The sequence below is a fragment of the Echinops telfairi genome, unplaced genomic scaffold (genome assembly GCF_000313985.2).
Source record: "Echinops telfairi isolate 266 unplaced genomic scaffold, ASM31398v2 ScPeMD7_31;HRSCAF=116, whole genome shotgun sequence".
NCBI lineage: Eukaryota > Metazoa > Chordata > Mammalia > Afrosoricida > Tenrecidae > Echinops > Echinops telfairi.
This window is the reverse complement of record NW_022103928.1, coordinates 30,494,688-30,506,498: the sequence shown is the minus strand read 5'-3', so window position 1 is coordinate 30,506,498 and position 11,811 is coordinate 30,494,688. Positions and strand designations below refer to the sequence as shown.

Below are 11,811 nucleotides of genomic sequence, written 5' to 3'. Positions count from 1 at the left end.
AGTGAGAGAGTGAATTAGTGAATGAGAGTGAGGGAGGGAGTGAGTGAGAGAGTGAGTGAGTGAATGAGAGTGGGTGAATCAGAGTGAGAGAGTGAGTCAGGGAATGAGAGTGAGTGAGTGAGAGTGAGTGAATGAGAGTGAGAGAGTGAGTGAGTGAGTGAGAGTGAGTGAATGAGAGTGAGAGAGTGAGTGAGTGAATGAGAGTGAGAGTGTGAGTGAGTGAGTGAGTGGATGAGAGTGAGTGAGTGAGTGAGTGAGTGAGTGAGTGAATGAGAGTCAGTGAATGAAAGTGAGAGAGAGTGAGTGAATGAGAGTGAGTGAATGAGAGTGAGTGAATGAGAGTGAGTGAGTGAGTGAATGAGAGTGAGTGAATGAGTGAGTTAGTGAGAGAGTGAGTGAGTGAGTGAGTGAGTGAATGAGAGTGAGTGAGAGAGTGAGTGAGTGAATGAGAGTGAGAGAGTGAGTTAGTGAGAGAGTGAATGAGAGTGAGTGAATGAGAGTGAGGGAGTGAGTCAAGATTGACTCCTAAAAAAAAAAAAAAAAAGGTTTAAATTACTGTTAAAAAAAAAAGGCTTATATCCTAGATGTCAGAGAGCTAAAATAGACTGGTATTGCTATTTTAAATCACAATCATATGGTTTACTATGCCGAAAATGACAGATTCAAGAGGAATTATATTACACTCAACAAATTGGACATTTCAATATCTATCTTGAAGCACAATGCTGTCTGTGATGGGATAATGTCTATCTGTATACAAGAAAATCCAGTCATTACAACTATTATTCAAATTGATGCAATAACCACTACTGAAGAAATTGAAAACTTTACTAACTTCTAATTTGACTAACCTTACTAAGTCTGAGGTTGACCAAACACACAATCAAGATGCACTGTTCACTACTGGTATTTGGAGCAGAAGGTGAAATGACAATAGTCGAAAAAAACGAGGTCTTGGTGACAGAAACGAAGTTGGAGATCGCATGACAGAGTTCTGCAAGAACAAAGACTTCTTCACTGTAAGTACCTTTTGTCAACAACTCCAATAGTGACTAGCCATGCGGACTTCACCAGGAGACACATAAATCAAACCTACGGCCAGCTCGGGGAAGAGACGATTCAGCAGCAGCTCAGTATCAGCAGCTAAAACCAGGTCAGAGGCCTACTGAGGCTTAGACCATCAATCGCTCATACGTAAGTTTAGGGTGAAGTTGGGGAAAAAATAAAACAAGTTCAACAAGGTGAAAATATAACTTTGAGTACATCCCACCTCAATTCTGAGACATCTCAAGTGCAGATCTGACACCGCACACGAAGGACAGGTGACCTGATGAGCTGCAGAATAACATCAAGAGCGTCACTCATGAACAAAGCAAAAGGTCACTACGACGACATGAAGGTTAGAAAAGATGCAGAAGAGACTCTGAAACGTGATCTTAATCACAGAATAGCTAAGGCAAATAGAAGAAATGATGAAGTGAAAGAGCTGAAAAGAAATGTGAAAGGGCAGCTCGAGAAGACAAAGTAAAATATGATAATTAAATGTGCAAACACCTGGAGTTAGAAAACCAAAAAGGAAAAACAGCCTCAGTATATGTTAAACTGAAAGAACTCAAAAAAATTCAAACCTCAAAGCGTAATACTGAAAGAGTCTATGGGCAAAATATTGAACAATGCAGGAAGCTGCTTCAAAGGAAGATTAAGAACACACACTGTCACTATACCAAAAAGACCCAGTCCACATCCAACCATTTCAAGAGCTACCATATAATCAAGAACCAAAGGTACTGAAGGAAGAAGTTGAAGATGCACAGAAAGCATTAGCCCAAAACAAGGCAGAAACTGATGAAATACCAATTAAAATGTTTCAACAAGCTAATGAAGCACTGGAAGCACTCACTTCTCTATGCCAAGAAATGTGGACGACAGTAACCTGGCCAACTGACTGGAGAAGAGCCATTTATTTGTGCCCATTCCAAAGAAAGGTGATCCGACAGGATGCACAAATCAGAAAATTAGCATTAATTTCAAGTGCAAGTAAAATTTTGCTAACATCATCCAACAATAGTTGCAGCAATAACACTGACAGAGAGCTAGCCACAAGAGGTTCTGGCCTGATTAAGACAACAATGGAACACGAGATATCATTACTAATGTTTGATGGATCTTGGCTGAAAGCAGATGACATCAGCAAGGTGTTTTTTTATTGACTATGCAAAGGCATTTGACTGTGTGGATCACAACAAACTGTGGTTAGCCTTAACAATGGGAATACCAGAACTTCATTGTGCTAATGTGAAACCTGCCTGTACATAGATCAAGAGGCAGCTGTGATACCGGAACAGGGAATATTGCGTGATTAAAAATCAGGAAAGGTGTGCAGCAGGGTTGTAGCCTCAGCAGACTGATTCAATCTGTATGCTGAGCAAATAATCTGAGAGACTGGACACCACATGAAGACTGCACTATCACGATTAGAAGCCGCCTTATTGATGTCCTACACTATGCAGATGACGCAACTTTGCTTGCTTAAAGTGAGGAAGACTTGAGGCAAGCACTAATAAAGATCGAGGACTGCAGACTTCAGTATGGATAACAACTTAATGTAACTCAAACAAACAAAATGAACCTGAGCGGATGCCAACTCCGTGACCCTATAGGTCAGGGTAGAACTGCCCTTGTGGGTTTGAGACTGTAACTTTTCACTGGAGTAAAATGTCTTGTCTTTCTCCAGTGGTGCCGCTGGTGGTTTTGAACTGCATACTCAAGCATCCCCAAAATCCTCTCAGTTGAAACACAGGTAAAATCATGATAAACAGAACAAGGGGCTGGAGTTGTTGAGGATTTCGTTTCCCTTGAATCCAGTCAATGCTCATGATGCAGCAGTCAGATTAAATGATGTACTGTATTGGGTAAGTCTACTGCATAAGATCTCTTTAAAGTGTTGAAAAGAAAGGATACTACTCTGAGAATTAAAGGTGTACATGACCCAAGTCATGGTATTTTCAATAGTTTCATAAGCATGTCAAAGTTGGATATTAAGACTAATGAAGAATCAATGCACGTGAATGATGGTGCTGGCAAAGCACGTTGGAAAGACCAAACAAACAAACAAACAAATCTGTCTTGGAAGAAGTACAGCAGCTCCTGAGAAGCAAGGATGGGGGGAATTCACTCATCTCCTGTTTTTCGGACGTTATCAGAAGAGACAGTAAGTAGTACTTGGTAAGTAGAGGGGTAGTGCAAAAGAGGCAGATCCTCGACAAAGATGGAAAGGCACAGAGACTGCCTCCTTGAGCTGGAATAGTTGTGAAGATGGTGCAGGAATGAGCAGTGTTTCACGCTACTGTACACAGGGTTGCCAGAACCTAAGGTCACATGACTCGGAACCGACTCGACCGCACCTAACAAATGATGGCCGCGAAAGCCCAAAATCCATTTGCAGAGTCCCACCCACATGGATGAATCCTCCACTGAATTCCCTCAGACCAGACCAAGGAGGGGACATGGAAACCTTGCCATCACCCAGAATGCACTGTAAAACAGACTACAAAGAATACAGTTAGGTTCGAATTTGCCCTCCTAGTAATGAGGTCTCCCCTAGCTAACCCCTTTGTTCCCTGCCTATTCTTACCCTTAGCGTCGTTACTAGATATTCCTCTCGTTTGCTTTTCCTATCTTCCCTCCATCCCAACTGGAATGAAAGCAGGGAGTTTGATGATTTACTCACAGCTATAGTTTTATTCATCTTAGTCCCAGCTCAACAACTGGCACATGGAAAGTGCTCAGCATAAATTTGTGGAAAGACTGAAAGTGATCAAAATGACTGGCTCTTGACAATAGGATACACAAAAGTGCAGAACACTTTCCATACAGGCTCCCTTCTGTGCGTCTGGGATCAATCCTCTTGTCAGTGTGTGTGTAGATGGGCATTTCCAAAGGCAAGCAGACTGGCTGTATGTTAGAAGGCTACTGCGCTCAAAAGCATAGATTTCACCCTTTAACACAAAAGTATCTGCAGGTCCTGCTGATGAACTGTTTATTTAGCCACAAGGGCTTTCTCTTTTTGACCAAATTCAAACCCTCCACATACTGAATGGTTCACTTAGCCTTTTGATCTAAAAGTGGTTAGTATTCTTTACAGTTTGGATGTTGTAAAAATTAAGATAATTTTATGTAAGATATGTATGTAAAATTGCATACACCTGTCTGCTCTGAGTGACCTGGTTTTTTTTTTTGGTTTTTTTTTGAGTGACCTGTTTTTTAAGGAGCCCTAGTACAGTGGTTAAAGAGCTCACCTAAGGTTTTGGGATTTTTTAATGCATTATCTACTGAGGACTTTAAATGTCTAATGGATTTCACTGCTTTGCATGTATTGCCCTAATTGGTGCTCAGATTTCCCACGTTTAGACAATCAAGTTCCTGAATCTATTTGACATGGCCCAGCTCCTGTCGTGGGTTATGAATTGGGCTGCTAACAAGTTTGGTGGTTCAAACTCACAATCCACTTTGAAGGAGAAAAATGAGGCTTTCTGCTCCTGTAAGGAGGGCAATTCAGCAGGGACCAGGAAGAGAGGGGATCAACCACCAACTCTGAGGAAAAGGCAGCCCAAAGCTGAGGAAAGGCCCTGAAGCAAGTATGCTGTTTGTCACTTCAGAGGGAAGCATACCTTTCAATACTCCTGAGGTCAAAGGGCAGCACTTACCCAAAAACAAAGTTTATAAGGGTTAGGAAAGGATGAGGAACAGAATAAGTGACATTATGTTGTGGGGACTGCAATCAATGAGATGAAACAAACTGTGTATGAAATGTTGAATGGAAAATTGGTCTGCTCTATAAACCTCACCCCAAATCACAGTATAAAGCTATTTTGTTTTTTAAGAATAATAATAATTGGCCATCTAGCAAGTAAAATGGAATGAAATGTTTTCCTGCCCTTTCTAAATGAACTACAACACTGAAAAAACACAGCAAATGAGATCAAATGTCTTCCTTAAAATTCTACTTAATGAAAAAAAAAAAGAAGCTAGAATTAGACGACCAGCACTTGTAGTTCCCAATAAAGTACTCACCCTAAGTAATGCATACCAATAGCACAAGAGGGAGAGCTAGCCTTTTAATTAAAGACTTCCTCCTCTCAAATCTTGTCAAGGGATTAAAACTGAATCTGACCAAGTCTCCAGACAATTGTCAATTTGCAAGAAATGCAGAGGGGGACAAAGGATTGTGCTGAATTGCACCCTGATTAAGCAATCAGCAAAATCCAAATTAAAGCGGCTCAAGTCCTTGAACAGATAAACTGCAAGGAAAATAAGGACGGAATTCGTAGATTTAAGAGAAACTAAAAGGGAAAAAAAAAATATCAGAAAAGGGCACAACTATAGTGCTGAGAAATATTGATGTAGGCAATAAAACTATGTTAAGAACTTCAAGGAGATTATTACTAAAATTTAAAGTGAAGACTAATGGCAGGAGGGAAGAGGTTTTTAAGTAGCTGGCAAACGCTACTGACTTGGGTAATGGCTACAAGGTATTTCTCTTTTCATATCTTGCTGAAAATGTTGTTTGGTTTTCTGTATTTTATTTTACAGTATAGTTTTTTTAATATTTTACAATAAAAAAGACAAAAATGTCAGTTCTAGGTGATATGTGAAGTGTTTCTTATTAGACAATAAATTTTTCTTTCTGATAATTAAGAAACCCCTCATTGTCAATGAGTCGATGCTACCTCACAGCGACCCTATAAGGCAGGATAGAACTGCCACTGTAGGTCTCTGAGACTGTAACTCTATGCAAGTCTAAAGTCCCTCCTGCCCAGGAGAGGCAGTTAGGAGCCCAATGCGTAACCACCCTGCCTCCAGGGCTCCTTTCTGATGACAAAGGAGTCAGATAGCCTTATTAGGAAGGTCATATAGATTAGTATTACTTTTGCAATAATGATTTGTACCCACTCATGAAAAGTTGTTCCAGATATCCCAGCCTTCCTAGGAACGACAAGAGAACATTCTCTCCCAACCTAGAAGGAAAGACTGACCCAAATTATAAAGGTATTCATAGCTTGGAAGATTGTAGCCAACGATGTAATGGGTCTTCCATCCGCCAAAGAGAGGGAATCGAGGACGGATTTCCATCTCCACAGAGTCATCCAAAATAAGGAGATGGCTAGTAGAAACATTGCCAATCTCATCCCGGTAATAAACATCCTGGGCAGCAGCAGGGAGGATTGTCTGCAAGAGAAGTTGACAGACCGTTCTAAATAGTCTAGAAACCTAGTCTGAAGAAATGATCCCAAACACTCATCTGTACCATAGCATCATTTAATTTAAAAAGCATCCAAACTAAAAACAATCTAAAATTGCCTAACTTTCTCCCCCTAAAGCTTCAAAATGCCTATAAATCACATCTACTTCTCCAACAAGGCTGGCAAGTAGCCGAATTCTTATAAAGAAACTCAAATACTTTTGTGCATGCTGAAGACTTACAAAGACTGTAAAACATAATCTCAGGTTATTTTGAAGAAAGGGAATCTAAAGATGGAAGGAACTATAACAAATCACTTAGTGTTAAGGTTATGGGAAGCACATTCTGAAAACAGGCAAAGAAGGGATAAAATGTAATACTTTTTTTGTAGTGACCCCTTTTGTAATTACGTGGAAAATATAAAATTCCATTTCTATCCAATAAAATGAATTTTTAAAATTCCATTTCGAAGACAAAAGATACAAACTATACGATCAGTTAATGTTTCTTAAAGACAAGAATTATAAAAGATAATATACTGAAAGGCCAGCAATATACTATTGTTCGGACAACTGTACTGTGTAAATATCTCCCTCTCATCCTATTATTCAAAACCACTTTAAAACAAGTTGTCTACTCGTAAATGAGGATTTGTTTTCTTTTAAAAATGTTTTCTGAAAAAGAGATAAATAGAAATGCTTTCTTAATACTCAACTACATGGGTACCAGTCAATCCCAAACAGCCATCTATATTTACCTAGTTTCAAAAGCAAGAGAAAAAGCAAACATGAAGAAGTAATATTCCCTCACAATGACAAGCGTGTGCATCCTATACCTTAAAAGAGCGGATGGAGGCTATCCCACTATCTGGCTGTCTCTGGTAGTCATAGCGCGAAAAAGGCCCCTTGAGCACAGCACCCGTGTGCTTCAAGTCTACGTTTTCTTCCACAGCGATGTTGCCCCAGTGAGAGACCTCGATGACGCGGGTCATGCTGGTGACAGTCAGGAACGGGCTGTTGTTCTCGTAATGTACTTTAAAAGGATCCTGGAAAGGAAGGAAAACAAGTAGCTTCAAGTTTGGGCAACATTCTTTGAGTTTAAAACAACAGGAAACAATCTATGCTCAGCCACAGAAGAATATAGAATATAAAACATATAAAAAATTGCATATATTGACTATGAATTTCTTATGACATATTGAGATGTTCAAATTATTAGTTGGAAAAGGATATATGAAATCATTCTAAATTTATGTCCCGACATAATTTGTTTTTATTAAAAAAGAAAATTATACTCACTGATTTCATAGCCACTATCAAAGGAAGGGAAATAAAAGAGCCTGAGGTGAAATACATGAGAATTTCACAGGGAATGAGTAGAATAATAAATGGTTTGTTTTCTCCTTGCTACTTTTATTTTCTAAATTTTTACAATGAAAACCACTACCTTCTAAAAAATGTTAATGTTTCAAAATAAAATCTTAAATTGGAAATTAAATAGGGAAAAAAAACTGACTAGGAAATACATTAAATCTAATGAATATAAAACCTCTACTCAATCAGTTAAAAAATAAACTCAAAACTAAAGGTGATTCGTAGCATTGTTCAATTTTTCTACCCTTCATTTCTACCCTGAAAGTGACTTAAAAGACTTTTAAGTTAATACATACAAGGGAGCTCCTAAAAGTTTGGTAAAAAAAAACTCCATAATCATTATTTTTATCATTGTATTGGGGGCTCATACAGCTCTTATCACAATCCATACATAAATTCATTGTGTCAAGCACACTTATTGCCATCATCATTTTCAAAACATTTTCATTCTACTTGAGCCCTTGGTATCAGCTCATTTTTCCCCTCCGACCCCCACCCTTCCTCGCTCATGAACCCTTGGTTACTTATAAATTACTATTATTTATTCGTGATTTACACTGATTGATGTCTTCCTTCACCCATTTTTCTGTTGTCTGTCCTCCTGGGAGGGGATTATATATAGATCACTCCATAATAATTTAATCCCATTTTTCCACAAACATTTTGAAGCCCCATCATGTGTGAGAATAAATCAAAATGCATTGCTACTAAGATTCCAGTTCATGTCTGCAATCAGTGGGTGACTAGGAACAAGGTCTCTCAGTAATACACTTGTTTTAGTCTCCTCAGGGCACCTTCAAAACAAAAAAAGATTCCTTCTGTGCAATGGGGAAAACAAGATTTTGAGGTCAGGGCTAATGTCAAATTTTTAACAAAACTTAAGTGGCCATCTTCTCAGATCCCTAAAGCTCTGCAACAGGTCTATAGTAATGCTGCCCAACATCAAGTAACAGATTTTAGATGAAGTGTTGTAAGACAGTCAGAAAGACCTCAAAAATGGTCCATGAGAATGAAGACAGTCAACCTCAACGAGTAAAGAAACTATGGCTGAAGTCCAGCAACTGGGGACCAAAGACTACAGAACTGCCATGGATGCAATAACTACTGAAGTTGGTATCTCACAGAGCTTGGCACTTTGAATTTTAAGCAAACATTTTGGCTTCACCAAGCTTTTGGCTCAATGAGTGTCAAAAGCATTCCGTGGAGATCAGCTAACTAACGAATTCATCTTTCTTCCCATTAGTTTGTTAAACAAGATTGAAGCTAAAGAGGACAGTTTTATGGAATGAATCATAACCAGGAACCAGTCAGATTTGCCAATACAATCCAGAGAGCACAGTCGAATCATAACAACCCTTCTGAGGGGATCTGCTGGAGCAGTTCAATTCAGGCAGAGAAGTGGGCTCAGAAGGTGATGGCAATAGTTTTCTGCGTCCCTACACGGGTCATCTTGATAGATTTCCTCAGAAAACACAGGGCAATAGCAAGAGCTTATGAGAAGTTTTAAGAAAACTGAAAACTGCATTGGTGAGGAAAAGGCCAGGAAAGTTGCAACATGGCTTTTTTTCCATCACGGCTCACATTCTGCGAGTAACAGACTGTTCTGTGAGAATTTCACTGGGAAGCCGCATCCTATCCACTCTACCACCCTGATCTTGCCTGTTCAGATTTTTGTTCCCAAAGCTCAAAATAGTTAAAGAAACAGTGCGAGTCCCTCCAGGATGGATGCCCAACCTGCTGTCTGGGTCTGGTGTGAACTGAAGAATCTCTGGGGAAGTGAGAGATGGAAACAATGCCTTCCAAAGAATATAAACCTGGATCTAAGATTTGTCCCATTCTGATAATTATGTTTAATAAAGTTTCTAATATTTTTAGCAATACTTTTTGACTTGACCTGTATGTACAATTTCTGAGTGTTAAATAAAATTGTATCTCATTTAATCCTCAAAACAATAAAATGAAGTGCTATTTACCTTCACTTTACACACTAAAAAAAAAAACAAACACAAGACCTACCAGTTTTTATTAACTTGTTCAAGATCATAAACCTACTAAGGGACAATATTACTAGGTCTTTAAGTATTCTACTAGGTGGAAGTTCTAGCTCACATTCTGCCTTCCAGTGAGGAAAAAAGTGAGACCTAAAGCAATTCTCCAATTCCTTTGCCAATTTTACCACTGGTATTAGTATTAAAATATCTTTCTAGTCATTAAATAACTACAGATGTCAAAAGGTTCTACCTAGAACCCTACAGAAATGCGATCTAAAATAAAAGTACTGGAAAAACAACCTTATTCCCCAAAACCCACATAAAGAACTCAAGATAAGGTATATTTTGCTAACTCTTTTTTTTTTTTTTAACATTTTATTAGGGGCTCATACAACTTTTATCCCAATCCATACACACATCAATTGTGTAAAGCTCATTTGTACATCGTTTCTCAAAACATTTTCTCTCCATTTAAACCCCCGACATTAGGTTCTCATTTTTCCCCTCCCTCCCCGCTCCCCCCTCCCGCATGAGCCCTTGATAGTTTATAAATGGATATTTTGTCATATCTTGCCCTGTCCAACGTCTCCCTTCATCCACTTTTTGGTTGTCTGTCCCCCAGGGAGGAGGTCACACACAGTTCCATGTAATCGGTTCCCTCTTTCCTACCCATTCTCCCTTTATTTTGCTAACTCTTATAGCTCTTGTTATTTCATTCTTTGATTATGAAGTTCTATTTAATTTATAATAATAATTGATACCATTTAATGTTATACTGGCAATGGTATAAGGAAACTGGCAGTTTCATACCATAGTATAATGAATTGGTGAAATCTCTGGAAAAATTTGGCAACATACATCAAGGTTTTTTTTAATGTTCATGTACTTTAAGAAAATATATCCTAAGAATATGTAAAATGTTTCATGCAAAAAGATGCATACTGTAGTGTTAAACTTGAATTTTAAAAAACCCTAACTGCCCAATTATAGGACACTTGGCAAATAATCTATAGGTCATCCAATTAGTGGGATTTTATGCAGCAAATAACAAGTTACAGGGGCAATTCTACTCTGTCCTACACAGTCACTGAGTCAGAACTGACTTGATGGTGGTGAGTTAAAGATGACTAAGACTGAAAAATAAAAATCCAGGGGAAAACCAATGTTGGTAAGGATTTAGGGAAATTTTCATCTTTATCCATTGCTGGAAGAAATGTAAAATGGTACACATGTTGCGGAAAATGCTTTCCTCAAAAAACTAAAATTGGAACTACCATATGACCAGCAATTCCACTCCTAGATAAATACCAAAGACTTAAAAGCAGAGACCAAAACATGTATTTTTCACCAATGTTCACTGAAGCCCTATCCACAAGAGACAAAAGTGGAACTAACCTTAATGCCCATCAACGAATAAGCAAAACATAGTATATGCATACAATGGATTACTACTCAGCCAGTAAGAAAAATGAAGTCATGATATAGGCTATGAGTAGAACTTAAAAAAAGTCAATCACAAATAGGACAGATACTGTTATTACCTCACTTACATAAAAAGATCACAGTTTCTTTGTGGTGACAAAGGTTGGGAGAAAGGGAGAAGGGGGGCCTACTGCTTATGGAATACTGCATTTCAGTTTAAGGTGAGGGGAAAATTACATTGACTAAGAGTGAGGTTGCAAAGCTGATTTACGTAATTTTTATTAATAAGCTGTGCATTATAAAAAAGTTAACTGGCAAAAACTATGTAACATATATTTATATCAACACCCAGGAAAAATATACATGCTGAGACTTTATACAACCAAACACCTTATGGGATTTGGTTCAGTGCTTTAGAGGTTAAAGAGCATGATTTCACGGTACTCCTATTCTACTTCCTAGTTTGTCTCTGGGGGCTTACAAAGCTTTCAAGTGGCCACCAAAGGCACAGCTTTTGGTCTCTATTTGTATTTGTGTGGAGCAAGAGAGAAAGGAGAACCCAGACAGGAGACTATGGATTGTGTGGCTAATTACCTTTACAAATAACAGTCCCCTCATACAGGAAACCAGGTGGATAATACCCAGCTACCATTGTTAAATGTTTGATCAAAGACCCCACAAGAAGAGCCCGGATGCAAAGGTAAGAAAAATGCAGAATAGAATTTCTGATTCTCATGTAATGCAGACTTTCTTGAGTCCTGAGGGCTAAAATATCTTCTGAAAC

At 38.5% G+C, this 11,811-nt stretch overlaps 1 protein-coding gene across 1 annotated transcript in view; it reads right to left on the bottom strand.

The window, feature by feature from the left end:
• Positions 1 to 11,811, bottom strand: part of RPN1 (ribophorin I) — a 35,953-nt gene that overhangs the window by 13,185 nt on the left and 10,957 nt on the right. The window contains exons 4-5 of the mRNA XM_004702356.3: positions 7,077 to 7,286; positions 6,036 to 6,228 (exon numbers count right to left, since the gene is read on the bottom strand). Of these exons, the coding sequence (XP_004702413.1) occupies positions 6,036 to 6,228; positions 7,077 to 7,286 (403 nt within the window). The remainder of the gene's footprint in view (positions 1 to 6,035; positions 6,229 to 7,076; positions 7,287 to 11,811) is intronic.